The sequence below is a fragment of the Manacus candei genome, unplaced genomic scaffold, assembly GCF_025592945.1.
Source record: "Manacus candei isolate 608988 ecotype Guabito, Panama unplaced genomic scaffold, ASM2559294v1 h1tg000049l, whole genome shotgun sequence".
In the NCBI taxonomy this organism is placed as follows: Eukaryota; Metazoa; Chordata; class Aves; order Passeriformes; family Pipridae; genus Manacus; species Manacus candei.
In genome coordinates, this window is record NW_026138097.1 from 933,157 (window position 1) to 954,857 (window position 21,701).

Below are 21,701 nucleotides of genomic sequence, written 5' to 3' on the forward strand. Positions count from 1 at the left end.
ACAGATGGGTCAGAGATGTGAGAATAGTGAAAGAAAGTGGATAGCTTCACTGAGACAAAGGAATGTGTGAAGCAAGAGGAAGAACAGATTTGGGATTATACATGACATGGCAGAGAGAAAGTAAAAAGGCATTTTTAATGACATAATTAAGTATCCTTATTGCAGCTTTCTTTCAGCTGCTAAATTTGCATGTATGCTTCCCATATTGATACACATTTCTAGTTATTAACTTGAGAAAAGGTCATCCACTTGAAAAGAATTTCTGAACAAAGCAATGAAGTAATTAATTTTTCTGTTAGAGAACTTGTTTAGGCAATAACAGTTCTTAAAATAGTAAGTCAATTTTCCTCTACTTAGAAGAATATATGGAATATGTGTGAATAAGTAGTAGAAAAAAACCTTACCCCTCAAGGAAAGTGCTGGGCTAATTAAAGCACTTCTCATACACCAATACAATATTAAAAACAAATTAATTACGAAATGCAGCTTCCTGCTGGCTTTGAGAAAAACAGTGCATAAATTAATTGAAAGGTATTGCAGCCAGATGCAGCACATGGCAAGTGAATCAAAACTATGATGGCCATTATGGAATATAAACTCTACAACTGGTGGTGGTCCACAACTACCAGTCCATACTGTCTTTACACGGCCTTGCGAGATCAGTGTGCTTACAACACGATCTTGACACTTATGCTGAGATCTCTGCTTTCCCCACAGAGTACCAGCACTGAGTACTCTCCAGCTGTTCAATCCCCCCTCCATACACATGTCCATACTGCTGCTTTTCTGATAATCCCCTGTGGCCCTGGGACTTCCTCTGTGGCTAAAATAAGATATAAAGCCATATTAGTCTCAGCATAATGAGTGATGCAGCAGATCTCTTCTTCTGTATGTTGCCTCTGTCTTTCAAGCTGATCAGAAATAAAAAAAAAATTGGAAACATGTCTCTGGGTGAGCAAATGGAGGATCCTTCTCAGCACGGGCTCTTCATTGTTATTAGTATTACGTATTGCTACCACTGGAACTGTGCAGACACAAAGCCTTCTTTTGTTGGAGCTGACTTTCACAAAAGCACAGTGTCCTTTTCTTTAAAGGAAAATACAAACCGGAAAGAAGAAGTCAACAAGGTACAGAGAGTCCTCCATGTTTATTGACTGTCTCAGGGACTGAATGCTGAAAGTAATTTGCACCAAGCTGTTGACCAGTTCTTGAGCTTTGGCTCTGTATTTGGCTTTACTGGAAAATGACTGAGGAAGAGAGCAGGAATTGCACCAGTCCAGGATTTCAAACAAAACATGGAGGAAGCCTGAACATATGGTTTAACTTCAGCCCTACAGGAACTCATTTGTTGCAAAATTCACAGGGACTACTGCAGAGCCCAGCAGTAGGTTGGCTGGAAATATGGAACCATGCTTTTCCCCCTATACACTGCTTAGATCAATAGTTTATCAAAGGTGAAATTAGCCCCAAGGCCATTCGCAGAAAATAGGAGGAGGATGCTAAGAAAATCAGGCTGTATAAAATGTGAAATCTTCTTTTAAGGAAGGTTTTAAACAGTCAGTGTTTTCTTAACATTTCAAACTGGGGAAATAAGTGATTAGACTGAGAAATCACAAGACATGCCAAATCTATGCATATTTTGGCAGTGTGGTAAGCAGCATAGGGGAGTCTACAATGGCCAAGTTACCATGCAAATGCCTAAATATTCAGGCATTGCTGTAAGAATTGCTTCATGGATGGAGTCCAGGAAAGCAGAGAACCAAGCAGGCCATGGAAGACAACAGCTGGCAGTTTTTGCAGCAGGAATAAGAATAAAAGTCTTTGCCTCTGCTCCCTCAGAACCCAAGATGGTTAGATAGTCCATATTTCCTTTGGCCACTACATTTGGCAGAATCTGTCCCTTACCGTTTAGGGGCCACAGTACACGGCACAATCAAGAAAACACACAGACCACACACAGGCACAAGCCTGCTGCCGCTGGCTGCATACAATCAAACCAAGATGTGGTTTGTGCTGTCTCTACGAGGCTTTGTCTTTTCTTGTTGTCCCTCAGCAATCAGTGGGAATGACCATTTTTTACAACTACTCCTCTGAGACTGTCAGTGCAGAGCTGCTGTTAGAGCTTCTGTGCAGGCCAGTGATCACAGAATCAGAATCAATGAATATAGAAAACAGAGACACAGAGAGATGGGGACAATTTTCTCCAGTTATTGACAACATACCCACTAAGGACCATAGCTTATGGTAACCACTTAGGGGGAGATGCTGAGTTATGAAATGTAGATGCCTATTACTTGACCAAACTAACTATGGATTTTACTATTGAAGTAGGGGACTCGTAACTCACATTTTCCTTACAGCTTTTTCTGCTCCTTGCTCTTTTAAGGAGATCTACTTGTGATCATGATTAACACTGACTGCAAACGTGTAAGAGAAATTCTCTTGGGATACGGATATAGAATGAACAAAAAGTAGCCTGCCTGACAATCCTCTCTACAGCTTTAAATTCAGCAATGAACTTTCGTCTTCTTATTTTTTTCACTTCCACAGGCTGGGAAAACTCAGTGAAACTTTTTTCATTTCAACTTTATCTTTGAAAAGAAAGGAATCTTGCTTAAAGTCTCAGAATTTCCTTCATATTTCTCAGACCAAAATGTAGCTAAAAGATCTGTGAAAGGTTATGGAATCCTTTTTTTCTCTCCTTCAAGTGATATGTTCCTGATACAGATAGCATTCTTGAGAATCGTATTAACACAGCCAATGTCTATGCTCTTGGGAAGATTCAGTCATTGCAATGGGTTATTAAAACATCAATAATTATAACAGGGTTATTAAAACATCAATAAATTGAAAAGAATTAAATTACTTTTGATCAAGACTACCTATTCTCAATGGTTTTCCTGTTGAATCTGATACTCATATCAGCCAAATCAGCAACATGAGGAAGATACACTATGAGAGCTTGAAAGCAAAGTACAACTCTTTGATCATAAAGAAAAAGGAAAAAATTATTGCAAATTCTATTCCTTTTTTTTTTTTAGTGTCTCAGAAGAAAAATTATTTCTTTGAGAAGCGATCTAAACCAATTCTTTGCACATTGGTACTGCTGGTTTTAGTTGTGAATGATCTCTGGATCTTATGTTCTTGTTTGTTTTACTTTCCAAACAATTTTATCACTTGTATTGTTTGTTTGTTTGTTTTTCTTATTAGGCAGAATGTCTTGTATATAATAGATAAAGAAAGCACCTTATTCCTGGACTAAAGGAATCTAATCTGTGGAGGAGAAATCTTTTACTTCTAGGACTACACTTATTTTTATATTCATACATTAAAAATTCCTGAGGACAGATTCTGCCATTGTTGTCCAGCTGTTTTTATAAAAAAACTTACTGTACAGAATGGTTTTTCTTGTAGGGGAAGACACTGTTTCTGCAGATGAGAAGTGCCTGGGTTTGGTCCTTGGAAGCTTCCTGCAAAAATCACAGTTTTTCTCCTGTTCTCAAGTGAAAGAAGAAAAAAATATAAAAATAAAGGGGGCATCATGTAGTAATAAATCAGATTTCCAGCTTATCTGAAGAGCTCTGGATAAAGGCCCTCATGGGCTTATGTCCTATCAAATGTTTTGATATATGGTACCTTTGCAGCAGTTTACTTGATCAAAATGTAAACCTAACTACATTAATGGCCACTGCAAGTGATAATGGTCATTATTCCCTAACTTGTGACACAGCAGAGAATACAACAGGCTGATAATCTGTTGCAGTTGATTGACCTTGGTTGGATGCCAGGTACCCACTAAAGTCACTTTTATTTCCCCTTGCAACTGGACAGAGGAGAGAAAAGAAACAGGACAGGATTCACGAGGTAAGAGCTGAGAAAGATCACTTACTGGTCACCATCACAGGTAAAAAAGACTCATAGTAGGGATATTAATTGAATTTATTACTAACAGGGTCAGAGCAAAAGAGTGAGAAGTAAAATAATCCTAAAAACACGTTTACCCCACCCCTCCTTCCTTCCACGTTCTCCCTGCTTCCACTCAGCAGTGCAGGGGGACAGGAAATGGGTGTTACAGTGTTGTTTCTGCCGCTCCTCAGGGACAGGAGTCCTTCCCCTGCTCCCATAGGGTCCCTCCCACTGGAGACAGTCCTTGATGGACCTCTCCGGTGTGAGTCCATCCCACAGGCAACAGTTCTTCATGAAACTGCTGTCCTGTGGGTCACTCCTCCATGGGGTGCAGTCCTTCACAGATGAGCTGTACCAATGTCTGTCCCCCACAGGGGCCACAAGTCCTACCTGGGAAAAACCTGCTCCAGAGTGAGCTCCTTTCTCCATGGGCTACAGGTGTCCAGCAGGACCCTGCTCCATCTTGGGCCTCCCACAGGATCACAGCCTCCTTCATGCATCCACCTGCTTCATCATGGGCTCCTCCTTGGGCTGCAGGTGGGTCTCTGCACCCTGATGGTTCCCCATGGGCTGCAGGGGCACAGCTGCTCCACCATGGTCTGCACCACGGGCTGCAGGGGCCTCAGAGCCTGGAGAACCTCCTGCTCCTCCTCCTGCACTGACCTTGGTGTCTACATTGTTGTTCACATGCTCTCATTCTGCCTTTCCCTGGCTGGAATTTTTTCACCTGTGCAACAACCTTCTGTTCTTAAATATGTTATCACAGAGGCATTACTATCACTCTTGACTGGCTTGGGCTTGGACAGAGGCAGGAAGCCAATCCTGGAGCCAGCTGGCATTGGATCCATCAGACAGAGGAAGCTTCTAGCAACTTCTAACAGAAGCCACTCCTGTAGCCCCCCTGCTACCAAAACCCAGCCATAGAAACCCACTGCATCTGCAAATAGCTTCAGTTCCTTCCGCCACTGACCGAGGGAACAATTTTGGGGAATTCCTTTGCTCTTCTGGCACCTATCAGTAGTAATTGTGTCATTTTGCTTCCAATAGGAATTGCTAACATCAAACTGATGTGCGATGGTGTGGTATTTGCTATGTTCCCCATTCCTGCAGTGCCGGACACACAAGTACTTCGCAGTTATTCATTCAGTTGGACAACGTAGGTATATTTCATGCTGTAACTTCTGCTGTACTCCTCGTATTACATACACAGTGACAGGATGCCTCTTACTTCTACATACTTGCCAATCACCAATACCTTCTTGGTCTTCAACCCTTCCTCCATTCCTTTTTTGTAGCAACTTTGTGGTAATCTGCTCTGTGCTGGACAAAAATATCTGAGACCAATTCATCTGGGGCAAGAGTAATTCAAATGTGTCAGCATTATTCTGAACCCTTAAAAGATTACATTATTTATTCATAAATGACCTTATCCAAAAGGACTATGGCAGAACTGGACTCTTGGGCTCAAGTGATGCATCATGATGGGTGTTGGCAACAGACAGGATTAATTTTTATTTCCTTGATTTCAATTAAAAAAAATGAAAATTTAAAAGTAAAGGTTTCACGATCTCATTAAGTAACTTTGTAACCAACAGCTTGATGTTGTTTGGCCTGACTCTCAGTCACCTGGAATTACAGTTTCCTTTAAAAGAAATCCTACTGAAGTCAATGGCTTCTTGAAGATCGAGGTATCATTTTTCCTGTTTAAGAGCGACAGAATTATGTAAGATATCTATAACTGGACAGAAAACTGATGTTATTCTTCAAAACACCTTAGATGCTCTACTTGATCTGACTATGACTGAGTATGAACAGCCAAAAGATGAATGAGTAGGAACTTCCAAACTTGCTATATTTAGAACAAACCTTCCCTACAGGACTGGCCTGTCAATTTTTAGCCTGAAGCTATTCAATATAGCCCCTACAAAGCCACTATTCTTTGTATTAAAGAGTAATCCCAGATTATAAAATGAAACGTCTATCTTTCCAACAGTCTGTTCAAAATCCTTAGTTCCACTGACAGAATGTCACCTAATGTGCTCTAGAGCTACAGCACAATGGGAAACAGAGCTGTAAGCCATATTGCTGGACAAGCTGATGAGCCTGTGTGATGGGGCTCGGAATAGAAACATTATATTCCTTGGAGCTGGATGCAAAAGCTGGCAGCTTTGTAAGTAGGGGCCGATTTTCCCTCCTATACCATGTCACACGCTGCATTTATGGTACTTATTCCTCTTGAGCCTCATGAGCTGATCCCAAAGGGTTAATCTAGCTTACACCCAGGATATGTCAGAACATTTCTATATGCTTGTGTAGTGAGAACAACTCCATCAGAATCATCTTGTGTAGAGAAGAGTTTGTGTATTGACCTCAACCAGGGAAAACTGAAATACAGGATGTTTGAAAGAAATTCAAGTATCAACTGATTTGTCTCAATTTACTACATTCAATCTTAGTTTTCAGCTCTGAACCAAATTGGGTTGGTATACATGCTCTGCATTAAATATATATATGGTCTTGCATATATATATATGGTCAGGGTTTCAGCATATTGGACCAAATTCTGCCTTGAATTATATGCCACTAACTTCAACAGAATCTCCTAGGAATATACATAAGAGTATGCAAAACTAGATCCATCACTGCTGCATAGTCTACTATTATACTACTGTAATACTACTCATTCCTTTAATGGATTTTCCTTCCCTTTGGCCCCATTCTTAAGTCTTTGGCAGGTTAAGAGTGAGGCAAATTATTTGGAAACACCTTGTCTTTACTGATCCTCATTCACTGCATAAATTACACAAGGCAGTCATGCGAGATAAACGAAGGATTTTTGCTAGTATCTCATATTTAAATACTAATTCACAAGTTCTAAAGACACAGGCACTTTTATCACTTGTGTGCTTCCAAAATATCTTAAAACTTTGAAGGAGCACAAAATCTTCTATTCCCTTCCGAGCAACTAATATTCTTTTAAAGACCACATTGGTTTCCTCTTCTTTTCAGTTTCTCTCTGCTGTTTGCAAATTGATCCTTATTGACTCTATGAACTCACAACAGTTATGCTTGGAAATTCATTGGAATGCCACCAGATCTATTACTTTTAGGACTTTATAGCTGCATAAATAAAATGTCAGCCAACTGAATATATTAGCCATAGAGAGGAACATACAAAGCTACCTGTATTTAAGGAAAAATGAGAGGTACAATTCAAATAATTCACCCAGCAAAGAGAAGAAGTGCATAAATATCCACAAAAGCCAGTGCATAAGTTCTCTGTATAGACTGAATTAACTATAGTTGGAAAAATTAATTACAATGTATTAGTTTAGATTTCATAACAACTATTGTATTTTTCTTCATACTTATAAAAGTCCTTTTGCAAATGTTTTTCTTACACAGGTGCACTCTTTCCTATCTTACCTGTGATCTCAGGCTTTTGTTTTGCACCTACTGGAAAGCTACACTACTCTGCCACCTAGTGCTTTCAAGAAGGGTATTTTATACCAAAGGCCAGCTCTGATTGTTCAGTGTGTTCAACAGAATAGATGAGGATCGTGCAGAAACATTTTATTCATATTTTCTTGCTAAATAGGTGATCAAGGAGAAATTTGGTTTATCAGCTACTAAAGATACTAAGAATTGATCACTGCCAGAGATCAACTCCATGTCTGCAGATCTTAGTGTGATACAAAATTGATTAGCAACCTGCATCCTTGTATTTTAGGATGTTACATCATCTTCCTGAATCTTCTTAAAATGTAAAATAAAATAATTTTTACATAAAATCCCTATGGAAGAAAAAATATAATCAAATATAACATGATCATATGAAATTTTTAGACAAAAAATGTCTATTTCAACTACTAGCAGGTACCCAAAGAATCAAATGGCACATGTAAATGGATTCTAGATTACAGCATTTGCAACAACCAGCTTGCTTTTTGTTAATTTTAATGTAGACTGTTTCAAAAAGTGCATGTTCCTATATTAGCACCATTGCCATTTACATTTATTTCATAATTACATATAAATAGGGCTTATTTCAAGTAACAGACAATGCCACATATTTTAGAGGAATTTTGATTTTTTTAATTTTTTTTAAGTAATGGAGCTTTGCATTATCAGAGGTAATACAGCAGAGCTCTGAAAATGGGCTTTCCTTCGCTCTTCTTTTGAAGGAAAAGTCATTCAAACTAAACTGCTCTGACTCTCACTGAAGATAATTTCTGCTGTAGAAAATTAATTGGTACTATATCAATTGGTACTATATCTATGAATCTTCAATATTTGTCAGTTCTAATTTTTTTTTTAGACACCATGAATACCAGATATTTTACTGACGTTCCCTTCACATTACTCAGAAATGACTGTGAAACATTATCAAGCATCTCTTCTTGTCTGGATTGCACAAAAGCAGTACTAACATAAGCTATATGGCTATGAAATGAATCACAGAATGGTTGGGGTTGGAAAGGACCTCTGGAGAACATCTAGTCCAAACCTCTTGCTAAAGCAGGTTCATGTAGAGCAGGTTGCACGGGACTGTGTCCAGGCAGGTTTTGAATATCTCCAGAGAAGAATATCTCCAGCCTCTCTGGCAGCCTGTTCTAGTGCTCAGCCATACTCACAGTAAAGTTTTTCCTCATATTCAGACGTGTTTCGGTTTGTGTCCATTGCCCCTTTTCCTGTTCCTGGCCACCACTGAAGAGGAGTTTAGCACCATCCTCTTGACACCTCCCCTTAAAACATTTCTATGCCTTGACAAGGTCATCTCACAGCTCCCTCAGCCTGTTCTTGTAAGAGAGATGCTCCAGCCTCTTAATCATCTTTGCTGCCTTCTGCTGAACCTGCTGCAGGAGCTCCATGTCTCTCTTGTACTGAGGAGCCCAAAGCCGAATAGAGCACTCCAGATGCGGCCTCACTAGGGCTGAGTAGAGGGGCAGGATCACTTCCCTCAACCTTCTGGCAACGCTCTTCCTAATGCACCCCAGGATACCACTGGCCTTCTTGGCTGCAGGAACACACTGCTGGCTCATGGGCAGCTTGTTGTCCACCAGGATCCCTAGGCCCTTCTCCGCAGAGCTGCTTTCCAGCAGACTGGCCCTCAGCCCGTATTGGTGCAGGGGGTTATTCTTCCCCAGGTGCAGGACCCCACTCTTGCCTTTGTAGAACTTCATTAGGTTCCTCTCTCACTAACTCTCCAGCCTGTCCAGGTCTCACAGAACAGTTGCACAGCACTCTGAGGTATCAGCCACTCCTCCCAGTTCTGTATCATCAGCAAACTTGCTGATGGTGCACTCTGTCCCCTCATCCAGGCCAACCATAAGCTGAATAAGACTGGACCCAGTACTGAGCCCTGGGAAACACAGTAGCTACAGGCACCTGGCTGCATGCTGTGGTGCTGATCACAACCCTCTGGGACCTGCCATTCAGCCAGTTCCTGCCTATGAGAATATTGTGGAAGACAGTGTCAAAAGCCTTGTTGAAGTCAAGGTAGACATTATCCACTGCTCTCCCCTCATCTATCCAACCAGTCATTCCATCATACAAAGCTATCAGATTGGTCAAGTATGATTTCCCCTTGGTGAATCCATGCTAGTACTTCTGACAGCCTTCTTTTTCTCTGCTTTCTTAGAGATGACAACCAGGATCCATCACCTTTCCAGGAATTAGGGTGACATTAGCTGGCCTATAGTTTCCTGAGTCTTCCTTCTTGCTCTTTTTGAAGTTCCTCATGTTCTCAGGCAACTCTTCCTCATGATCTTACAAAGATGATGGAGAGTGGTTTAGCAATAACATCCCCCAGCTCCCTCAGCACTTGAGGCTGCATCCCATCAGGGTCCATGGATTTGTGAGAGTCAAGTTTGCCTTGACACCCACAACTCTAACCTGATCCTCCTCAACCAACACAAAATCTTCCATTGTCCAGACTTTCTCACTTGCCTACAGGGTCAGGGATTCCTGAGGGGTGCAGTAATGGTAAAGACTGAAGTAAAAAGACATTCAGTAAGTCTGCCTTCTCCATATCCTTTGTCACCATCAGCAATGGGTCCACGTTTTCTCTAGTCTTCCTTTTGCTACTGATGTACTTGAAGGAGGACCTCTTGTTGTCCTTGACATCCCTTGACAGATTTAATTCCAAATGAACCTTAGCCTTCCACATGCTGTGCCTGCACACTTTGAAAACATTCCTATATCACTCCCAAGTGCCCTGTCTCTTTTTCCACATTCTGTAGACTCCCTCTTTCTGTTTTGCCAGAAGCTCCTTGCTCATCCATGCAGGTCTCCTGCTCCCTTTGCTTGATGTCTTACCCATGGGGATGCACCAACCGTAACCTCAGAGGAAGTGATGCTTGAATATTAACCAGTTCTCTTGGCTCCCACTACTGCTTAGAGCTCTAACGTAATGGGACTCCTCCAAGTAGGAATCATTACCTAACGGTGACCCGGCAAGTATCTTAAAATATCTTGTATTCACACAGCCTCACGTCACTCATGTTTTGTAAGGACTCTATTTTTAAAGCATCTTCATTGCTTCACCAACACTGTAATGCAATACACTAATGCAATGTACTGATGATTATAATTTTTACTCCATTAGCAGGAGCTGCATGTCCTCCTTCATGTTTAGAGAAAAATAGTGGGTTTTTTTTAATGATAGCTCTGTGTTTCTGAGAAATTAGCCCATGACTTGCAATATCCCAGGTTAATTTAGCTTATTTCTCTAGAGAGATCTGTCAAAAATATTAATATACAAAAAGCAACTAAGACAGTGTAGTTGTTAAGGTGTAATTGGTCCTATAATATGTGGACAAAAAAACAAAAAAAACCCACCCCTCCCTAAAATATACTGTCCTGAGGGAAAGGTGTATATTTATCTGTCTTACTGCTTGGCTAATCTCACCTCTGGTATGTCAGTCTCATCCCATACAGTTGTGTCAAAAGTTAGCTTTCCACTCTGCATCCTGCTTGCCATCTTTTATTGGCTTTACTTCTAAATGAGTGAAAACCAGATACGACTGGAATAAATCCTGTTTGGACAAATCAGAAGGACTTATGTTGTTTGCTTGGATACTGTCAACTAAATGGCATCAATTTACACTTATCAGCTTTCATTATTCCCTTATTCTATGGAGGAAATGTAACATCTCCACTAACATCCATTCCTACCTGTTATGCTTCAGAACACAGGATCCAGAGCAAGGGAAGCAAAAGTGAAGCATTCCAGCACACATAAGCCCACTCCTTAAGGAGGCATAAGGAGCTCAGCCAAGTACAAATGAAGGCTATTATGGAAAGCATGGTCCTGTGTCCTCTACTTTCATATTCCTATGGTCCACATTGCCACTTTTATGACTCTGACACAAGCTAAGGTACAGGGAGCTCCCTACCAAAAAACCAAGATGTATGAAGCCAGGGAACAGTTTAAAGTCAGCACAACTCCCTGAACTAGGACAGCACAGGAGCATATACACTTAATCTCCACAGAAACACAGGGGCAACCCAGACTGGGTTGGGGCAGTCCTGCATTTTTTGGCAGCAAATTGGGCCGTCTGAGTCATAATACCAAAAAGTACTGTTTGCATCCTGAAATCCTAAACAAAAACTGAAAACAGTTTTAAATCCTAAATGCAGTGGTGCTGCTGTGTGGTTAAAACCTAAGAGAAAATCCACAGTGAGGTGCTGTAACTGCACCACTGAGGGGCAGCAATGGACAGTGGAGGGCAAAGCTGCCCCTCTCCACAGAGGATTCCAGACAAAGGCAGGACGGCTGTTTGCAGTTTTCCCAAGCACACACTGACCACCCAGATGACTTAAGGGCAATGATGGTAAAAAGTCAGATTTGACCCTTGTCAAATTTACAGATTTCCAGTCACTACATTTCAATTTGCTATTTTACTCAAGAAATCAAGTGCACTGTAAAGGGGGGAAAATAGGTCTTCCATATCCCTTTAAGAAAGAAAATAATTTTGTATACTGACAACAGGAAGGAACACTCAGCCTTCAATCCAGTGCAGAAAAAGTACCAATACTATGTATCAATCACTATTTTGCTCAAAACCAGGAATATCACCAATTATCTCAAACAGCAGCATTGTGGAGAGATCCAGACCACAGAAATAACCAAATAACTGTATCTTTCCTTGTAAATAAACTTTGTTTCTAAACAACACTGGCTTTCAACATTTTTTCTCCCTCAGAAACAGCAGCAGCCAAAACTAAAAAGCAGATTCCCCCGAAAACTTAAAACACTTTATTGTACACCTGTGAATGTTTTCCCTTTATTAAAAAGATGTTATTTACAAAAACCAGCACAGAACATTAGCATGTAAATTATTCAGTGTACTGTACGCAGATGTCCAAATCCAAAGTAGATCCCGATTTCTCTTTGTTGACTGCTGTGATGTATCACTGAGAAGCACTTCCTACTGTATGCTACAGAAACAACACCTGACTGCAAATCATATGGCATGACACGAATCAAGCAGACTTCCCAAAAGTCCATAGGTGTTCTGTATTGACATTGAGTGAAGGAGAAAACATTCTTGAAAATAATTTTTTCTCTTGCTGCAGCAACTGTTTTTGTTAGCATTAAATCTATAGCATCAATTTTGAACAAACCAAGATGGGCGTTTCCTGGCTCTTTCAATGATCCGTTTGCCTTCATCTTTTTCTGAAGGCTTTTCTCCATCATAAAGGACAACAGTCTCTACAGTTGGAGCCTTAAATGGTCCTCCTTCCATTTTGCGCATTTCCATCCGTATCAGATGAGTTTCTGCTTTGACCTTTGCGTAGCAATAGCCACAAAGGATGTGTTTCTGTTTCAAGTTTCCACACTCAGGACAAACATCTATGTTCCTCTGAAACAACAGTGGAAAACAGGAAATTTTGTAATTTGAACAGCAGCAACAAAAGAACAGGGAGCAATCACAAACTACTAAAAAAATTAAACAAAATACCAGAGAAGTTCAATTACCATTCAAAAATCTGTTCTTCTATATAATTTTTCTGTAATGTGTTGCTATGTCAAATGCTCACTACTAAAAACAGCCTGTGAAGTCAGTATCTAAGTCATTACGCTTATTGATAATGACTCAATTAGGTGCATAGAAAGCACAGAGCTTTTCCACTTACTCTATCTGTTCAGCCAAAATTCATTTTGTTGGCTTGCACCTAAAGTCTCACTGTTTATTTAACGACAGACTACTGTCACACAAAGAATGTACCTCTTCCAAAGGATTTTAAAGATTACAGTGTCTTTTATGCTTCTTTATTTATAAACAAAGTTCAGAAAGCTTTTTCAGTCAGCACTGATGACTGCGATGATTCTCTAAAACAAGCAAGGTAAAAAATGACTGGTGTAAATATTACTCTGCCCTGTTTGCCAGCAACCAAATTACTCGTGGTTGTTATGGTGGCAAGGCAGTGGAAGCTTGGTGATTACCTTTACTTCTATAAGCTTGCTGGGATGCCTCCGCCGGCAGCGGTTCACCTCAATGGTGCGCCGTTTCTTGGGCACTGCCATCCACAGGATGCTCTCCAACAGACCCGGTGCTTCGGCACTCCTTTCACTGCTTTCATCTGCTGCTTGTGGAAGAACAGCTGGAGCTTGCACAGCTAGTGCTGGTCCTGAAGGAGAAAGAAAAAGAGGGAGGGGATTGTCCCGCTCTGCTCTGCACTGGTGCAGCCTCACCTTGAATACTGTGTGCAGTTTTGGGCTCCACAATATAGGAAAGATACTAAGCTCTTAGAGAGTGTCCAAAGGAGGGCAACAAAGATGGTGAAGGGCCTTGAGGGGAAGCTGTATGAGGAGCAGCTGAGGTCACTTGGTCTGTTCAGCCTGGAGGAGACTGAGGGGAGATCTCATTGCAGTTTAACAACTTCACTGTGAGGGGAAGAGGAGGGGCAGACATTGATCTCTCCTCTGTGGGGACCAGTGACAGGACCATGGGAATGGCCTGAAGTTGTGTCAGGAAAGGTTTAGGTTGGATCTCAGGAAAAGGTTCTTCACCTAGAGGGTGGCTGGGTGCTGTAACAGGCTCTCCAGGGCAGTGATCACAGCACCAAGCCTGATAAGAGTTCAAGAAGTGTTTGGACAATACTCTCAGGCACAGGGTGTGACTCTTGGGCTTGTCCTATGCAGAGCCAGGAGTCGGACTTCATGATCTTTGTGTGTTCCTTCCAACTCAGCATATGGTGTGATTCTGCGAAATTCCTTACAGCCAACCCCATTTTCGCTGGCGGCCGCGGAAACACGACACGATGCTGCGGCCACCCCCGAAGGAAGGCGGTCAGAGCGGCGGCCCCCGCCCTGCGCCCTCACGGATGCCAGGGCCGCGCCCCAGCAGTTCAAAGGTAAAACGAGTCCCGCAGCCCTGACACCGCCCCCTCACAGAATCACAGAATTGTAGAGATGCAAGTGATCTGGAGATCATCTAGTCCGGCCCCCCAGCCAAGGCAGTCACCAAGAGCAGGTGGCACAGGAACGCGTCCCGTTCCTTCAGCGGGCGGAGAACAGAGTGGGACTTACCCCAGGGCGGGCTCTGGCCCCCTAGGCCGCCCGGCAAGAGGCCCCGCTCCAGTCGCCCCCAGCAACGCTGGAGGAGAGCGCGAAGCCGCGGCAGCGGAGAGCGGACGAGCACCAGCACCGCCATGGCCTCGCCGAGCCCTCCGGGAAGGTGCGCCTGTCGCTGAGCCTCCTGGGAAACCGAGTGCCCGCCGCATGCCGCGGCATAGCAGGGACACTGGACGGGAACTCCAAGTCCCAGCATTTCTCTCGCTACCGGGAGGGAGGGGCAGTGGAGGGCGTGTGGAGGACTTCAACTCCCAGCGCTCCTCACGGCGCGCCTCTCCGCCAACCGCATCCTGGCAGGCTCAGTCACGCGCGGCCACCGCACCAATCAGCGCGCTCGCCGTGCCCCCGCGCAGGGAGCGGGAGCGGCGGCCGCGCGTGCGCGAGGGAGCCGGCGCGGAGAGCGCAGGGGTGGTGCCAAGATGGCGGAGCGCGGCTACAGCTTCTCCCTCACCACCTTCAGGTGCCAGCGCAGGGGCGGCTGCAGGCCCAGGGGCAGCGGCGGGCGGGCTGCCGGGCCAGCGGGAGGGCGGCACGCAGCTTGCACGGAGCGGCCTGCTGGCGGCGGCGACGCAGGACCGAGGGGTCGCTTTGCAGAGTCATCGGGCCTCCGGGCGCTGAGGGGCAGCGGGGGCCGGACCCGCACAGGGACGGCGGGCGTGGGGAGAGCGGCGGGGATCGGGCGGTGCTGCCTTGGCCCGAGGGGGACATGCAGCTGCAACAGACTCTTGCCGACCTGAAGGGCTGCTGGCACCCCCGGGGGCGGAGGCGGGTGCTGCGGGAGAGTCCCGACTCCCACCGGCTGTCTGTCGCTGACCTCGGGGCCCGCTGCGGGCGCTGCTTGTGTCTGTTCTCGTTGTGGGCCAAGCTAAGATCTGTCTCGGCACTGGCCCTGCAGCGAGTGCTTGGTGAAACGGCTTAGCAGGGTTCTCCCCCCCCCCCCCCCCCCCGACTCTTTAGGCTGGGGAGTGATTCTGTGGTTCTGAGCTAACTGGAAATGCGTGACGACAGCTGAGCTGTGGTATCTTGAGAGCTTGCTTCAGAACAGGCTTTGCAGATGCGGGAATGAATGAAGCAGATGAGTTATAAAGTAGTGTATTTTTCTTCTTGCTGCACTCTGCAGTTGCTGCTTTCCGTGTACTTCGTGTTGTGCACAGCCTGGATGTGGGATGGTTGCATGCACAGAATGAATATGCTGCTGTTGGAGTGGTGTCTGTTGAGATGTTGCTCTAATACACAGACTTAAGATTAATTCAGAGAAAAGGAAATTACCTTCCATTCATTTTTTGATGAAACTATTAAGCTATCCAGGACTAGGTTATACATATAAAAAAGAAAAACTGGCAAAAAAGCAAGAACCTTTATATGCTGCTTGTGGTGAAGTTAGACCCCCTTAACCTCAGAGGAGAGTTGTGCTGTGTAATCGCAGAGTGAGTTGCTAAAGGCTTGTTGCAGTTAAGCAAATGAAGCAGCTCATGACCTAAAATGATGAAAAGAGTGTTTTTAATGGATGGAAGCAGCCCAGCATGCTTGCTGTGCTCTAGCAGATTGAATTCTCTATTAGCTTTCGGAAATGGTTTCCTGGGGGAGTTACAAACTTTTCGTATTGTACAGAAGCACTATGTGCTCGGAACTCTTGTTCTGATTTATTGGTATTTTGTAGTGGAGAAGCCAGAATTATTACTTTGTCACCTTTATAACCTGTTTCCTCAGTGTATAAATTACTACAGTGCTTGGTTACGGCTTACTTTGTTCTTTCTGACTCATCTAAGCACCAAGTTACATAATTTTCTATTTTACTTCTGCAACTGTTAAAGCAGCGGTGTCTGAAATACAGCCCAGGCACTAGATCCCACTTGCAAAATCACTTGACAAGTGAGTGGCTGTCTCTGTGCTGTCCTTTTCTCTAAGGGTCAAGAATGGACCTCTTGATCCCACTCCTAATGAGTAAGTTACTATGCCAGCTTTAACTCCTTTATTTCTGTTCTGATGATCCTGCATCCATTACCAGCACATGGATTGTTAAAGAGAAATTCAGGAATACCTGGAAATGGAACAGAGGTTGTTTCTGTCTTGTGCTTATCTGTCAAAAAGCATAGCTGTTTTTTGCTGGTACCTTTCAGCAGAGAACCTCAGTGTCTTGAAAACTTTTGGACACCACACATATAATGTATATCGTGAGTAGAAACTCATGACACACTCTGAAGATTTTTCCCTCTGAGTGGAAAACTTTTTTAAAATGGTATAAAATTGGAGAACGGACTCGTCCTCCTTCAACCTGCATCCCAGTCACTGCTCCCCACCTGTGACACCTTAGCTTTCATGAGGGCTGTAGGTTAATGCTGTGTGAGTATCCCAGTAGCACTGTGCAGCAGTGACTTCTGTGCTGAACCAGTCCAACTCCTTTAGAAGCTCTTACAGGTCTTCAGACCTCTGGGGTTTTGTTGTTTGTTTGTTTGTTTTTTAAATTCTGGTCAGAATATGCTATTGCCGGATGTAAAGAGGCTTAAAAAAGCAAGTTGGCATCAGATTGTTGTAGGAAAGATTTGAGTGCATTGGAATTATGTTAATCTTTCTTTTGTGTCTTCCTTTTTAGTCCTTCTGGAAAGCTTGTTCAGATTGAATATGCTTTGGCTGCAGTAGCTGCAGGAGCTCCATCAGTTGGTATTAAAGGTATGTCCAGAAAATAACTACTTTAGTGAAGGATTTGGGATTCTGACTATCCTTTGAGAGAACTAAATCATTTTGGATTATGTACTGGGTCCTGTGTATTGGACCTTTCTTTATCTTTCCTTCTGTTACATATTTTGTTACTCTTTCAGTGGATTTTCAAATGTTTTAATAGGTTTAGTGTTTTCTGGGGTTCTTTTCTGGGTGATTCTGTAGACGTTCAGGTGGTAGAGATAGGTGTTTGGTTTGGGTTTTTTTTGATTGTTCCTATCCTTATATATAGAAATTACACACAAAAAAGTTACTTTGATTACTCAATTATTAATGTTATTCAGAATCTTTAGAATGAGACTGTGGGAGCTGTATGGTTATTTAAAATGAGAAACAATGGGTTGGGTGGACTCATCAAAGTATCTCTCTTTAACACGATTGTAAACTTGAAGAGTTTTTTTAAAAATAGAGGAAGAAAATTTTTAGTCCGATAAACTTGTTCTGTGTTTCAACTGCTTTCCATAGTTTTAGTTTAATATTTAAAAAAATTTCCTGTTCTTTTCCAGCTGCAAATGGAGTGGTGTTGGCAACTGAGAAGAAGCAGAAATCCATTCTGTATGATGAAAGGAGTGTCCACAAAGTAGAACCAATTACCAAACATATAGGTTTAGTGTACAGTGGAATGGGTCCAGATTACAGGTATGAAAACATCTTGTTTGATCACCACTTAGATCCATTTTCATGCAAGAAGTGTAAGAAGCAGGTAGCAATTAGCTGTTTCTAAGTCTTTCTAAGTATATGTTGTAATACCATATTTTATTATAATAAAATGACATTCACTTGAAATTCTCCTTAATATATCTGATACCTTGTCAAATAACCTTTTATGTGAAGAATGAAAGTGGTGTTATTCAACCTTAGTTTCAGTTTAAGTGTTTCAGAGATTACTCAGTTGATAAAGGTAAGCCAGCACAGTCTGTTTTCTTACATTAATGTTACGACCGAGGAACAACTCTGTAGCATTGTATTTATTAAGAGTTTTCAGTTCTAGTTAGAATTTCTTTGACATAGTAATTTTGTCTTTGTTTTTAGAGTACTTGTGCACAGAGCTCGGAAGCTGGCCCAGCAGTATTACTTGGTTTATCATGAGCCCATTCCAACAGCTCAGCTAGTACAGAGAATTGCTTCTGTGATGCAGGAATACACGCAATCTGGGTATGTGGTGGAATTGCAAAGTTGCTTAGAAAGATGGTTTTTAAAAGTAAGGAGTAACAGCTACCCAATGATTCAAGTTTTTGTGTCAAAGACAGTTTTTCAGTGGAGAACATGCACAGAAAGTGGGCCAGTTGGAGGAGCGTGGACTGGCACTGGCTGAGAATGAGTCTCCATATCTTGCAAACCAACACGTCAGACAAGGCAGCATTATTTGGGCTTGTTCTGGTGGTTGACTAGTCATTCCTCATCACAGCTACAGTCTGGTGGGAACCATTTGGGAGAAGGTTAACACATCCAAAATAATTTAGTCACCTTTGCCTTTCACTGAATAATTTATCATTTTGTTTTCCTGTAGTGGTGTTCGTCCTTTTGGTGTGTCACTGCTAATATGTGGCTGGAATGAAGGGCGGCCGTATTTATTTCAGTCGGATCCATCTGTAAGTATCTTACATTTGTAAATTCTGCTGCTTTTATAAAACATGAAATTTCACAGATGCTTATGAAATACTTTCTGTGATGAGAACAATGCAGAGCTAGAACAAAAGATACCTTAACATAACTTCAGAATGAGCCATTTCAGTAGGTGCTTGGAGCAAGTCTGGATCATTCTGGACCTACATGTTCCTGAACTGCTTGAGGGATGGGAGCTGCTTTTCAGGGAGATCACCAACCCTTTTCATGCCTTTCCTAGTTGATTGTGCCAGCAAAAATTGCCTTCTGCAACAGATACCAGAAAAAAAAAAAGTCTGCTTATGCTGCTCAAAACTGAATGGAAGTTAAGTCAAAAGCTGTTGTATTGTGAAACATAATGCACGTGCCTTTGTATTTAATGACAGTGGTTAAGTGAGTTTATTAGCTAGGTTTGCTCTGCACTTCTGAAAAACTACCCTTTGATGCACATGTGAGGTGCAGTGCTTCAGACAAAAAAAACGAGGAGGTCACTGTCATGATCATCAGTGAGCTTCAGAAGTTTGAATTACTGCCTGATTCTCCAACGTAAAAAGCAAAATGCAGGTTCCTTAAGGCAATTTGATTAAGGCATAGACCTGCTGATAGTCTTCATGCCAGAGAGAATACAAGTGATGGCTAAATATCCTGTTAGTAGCTAACATAAATCAGATAGCTGGTTTGCAACAAGTTTTTTTATACTACCTAGTCTTCAAAAAGAAGAGTGGAGTGAACCTCAGTAAGGATCTGACTGTGCACTTTCTCAAAGGCAAACATACTATTTCTGTTTAAGGAATCCCAAATCAAAGCTATGCTACCTACTTACTAGTTCATCTTTCAAAGTAGTGGGAGGATGAAAATAGTTTGGGCCCCGTACAAACATTCTGTACATTTTCACAGCATATGTTCCTGTATCAAATTATTCTGAATGTGATCCAAAATTATCTCCCATAGTCTCAGAACATTCAGTATTTTCGTAATTGTTGCTGTACTTTTTTCCCAAGTAATTGAATACATAGTGTTTGACTAAGTCACACAGAACAGTTCAATAGATTGTTGCTTTTACAGGGAGCTTACTTTGCATGGAAAGCAACAGCAATGGGAAAAAATTATGTCAATGGGAAAACATTCCTTGAGAAAAGGTAATGTATTTGATACTTGTCTAAAAGGATACTGTGTTTTGTTCAGATTCCACGTAAAACAGCCAGATTAAAAAAAATGCACACTTTTTAGATTATCAGAATAAAGTTTTAAAATACTTAAGATGTGATGCTTCTAGTTTACTTACTTACATATGCACAGGAAATTTGATTTATTTAAACTCTAACTTTTGTGTTTATGGAGAATTGTCTGAGTGCAATAAACATTATATTCAACATAATTTGCAGCAATATTGTTATATACAGTGTCAGTGTGAAAAGTACTGTTCTTATTTTGACAAATAATAACTTTGACTCATAATGTTACAGTGCTTACAAATAATATTTGTATGAGAAAGATTTTTAGTAGTGTTTGGGTTTTTAGAGACTCCAGAATTAGTAAAATTTGGAAAGAGCTTTGTCCCTTGCTGAAATACATAAATGTCTGTTTACAGATACAATGAAGATTTGGAGCTCGAAGATGCCATTCATACAGCTATTTTAACACTAAAGGTGAGCAAAATATTTAAGAAAGAAGTTTCTTATGTTATGACTTCATTGATATGATCCACTGAACTGTATTTTTTTTAATAGGAGAGCTTTGAAGGGCAAATGACAGAAGACAACATTGAAGTTGGCATCTGTAATGAAGCTGGTTTTAGGAGGCTCACTCCAACTGAGGTTAAAGACTACTTGGCTGCAATAGCCTAGTAGAAACCAAGCAAGACTGTGTGGTTCACACAAAGGTCTTTTTAATTTTGGCTACTTAAATGTTTTTCTTTGCAGTTTTTGCATACTTATTTCTACATGGTTTGTCTGAGAGATTTTTTAAACATCATGGGTGCAAATACAACAGTCCTTAATATTGTAATACATGAAATCTTGTTAAAGATAATTCTTTCCCTTGATACACAAAATACTGTACAAAATGTAAAGTTATAGTGACAGCTTGAAAAAGGCTAAAGAATAAAATCGAAGGCCAATGTTTTGGGGGAAAGTGTCCGTGTGTCTTTTTAATCCTAGCTTGTTTATCTGCATAAAGCTTAGATTTCAGTATCTTTATTTTTGAGGAAACAGTTTTTCCCATACAGCCATGATGGATTCATGTTAGACCTTTTAAAGAATTTAAATGTTGAGCGGACAGGATAATTTTTCACTTTGGAATATTGTTTAAATGTTAAGTAATTTCCAGAAATGGTTTTATCTGGTGTAAAAAATCATGTACTTTCACAAAGAGACAGAACAGTCTTCCATTTCAGGTATGAACTGCAATCTACTTGAGCCTCTCTGCTTTTGACCTTCTTCGTCTTTGTGTCACAAGAACTTGTTTTCCATTACTTGAGTTATTTTCGTGGCCCTAGAAATTGCACTTTTTCAACCCTGAAATATTGTTAGAAAAAATAGAAGTAATAACTCTTGCTGAAAACTAAATGCATTTATCACCATCAATAAAAATCAACAGGAGTTACAAAACAGAATGAGAGTACGTAATGTAATGACTTTATCCCTTGAATTGTCCTCAAATATTTTCCAACTTGCAAGATAACTCTAAAGACAGGTGCAGAACTTGGATATTATTTGTGGGGGGTGTATGTATCAATACATTTGTTACATGTATAGAGTTGGTCAGGTCATAAAGAAACACAGAATTTACTACAAAAGAAAGGATAAATATATGGTGGGGGGTTCAGCAGAAATAACCTGGTCTGCAGCAGTTTAAGTTACTGTATGCAGATTTTATATTTTTTTAAAGC

At 41.6% G+C, this 21,701-nt stretch overlaps 2 protein-coding genes across 2 annotated transcripts; one reads left to right on the plus strand and one right to left on the minus strand.

The window, feature by feature from the left end:
- Positions 1 to 12,148: 12,148 nt before the first annotated feature.
- MRPL32 (mitochondrial ribosomal protein L32) lies at positions 12,149 to 14,699 on the minus strand. Its single transcript, XM_051798773.1, has 3 exons — positions 14,444 to 14,699; positions 13,358 to 13,542; positions 12,149 to 12,773 (listed from the first exon to the last, which is right to left on the minus strand). The coding sequence occupies exons 1-3, from the start codon at positions 14,682 to 14,684 to the stop codon at positions 12,519 to 12,521; spliced, it is 681 nt and encodes a 226-aa protein (XP_051654733.1). The 5' UTR covers positions 14,685 to 14,699; the 3' UTR covers positions 12,149 to 12,518.
- Positions 14,700 to 14,814: 115 nt separating this feature from the next.
- Positions 14,815 to 21,003, plus strand: PSMA2 (proteasome 20S subunit alpha 2). Its single transcript, XM_051798772.1, has 8 exons — positions 14,815 to 14,948; positions 17,082 to 17,158; positions 17,713 to 17,845; positions 18,239 to 18,361; positions 18,717 to 18,798; positions 19,877 to 19,950; positions 20,403 to 20,460; positions 20,542 to 21,003. The coding sequence occupies exons 1-8, from the start codon at positions 14,908 to 14,910 to the stop codon at positions 20,656 to 20,658; spliced, it is 705 nt and encodes a 234-aa protein (XP_051654732.1). The 5' UTR covers positions 14,815 to 14,907; the 3' UTR covers positions 20,659 to 21,003.
- The last annotated feature ends 698 nt before the right edge of the window (positions 21,004 to 21,701 follow it).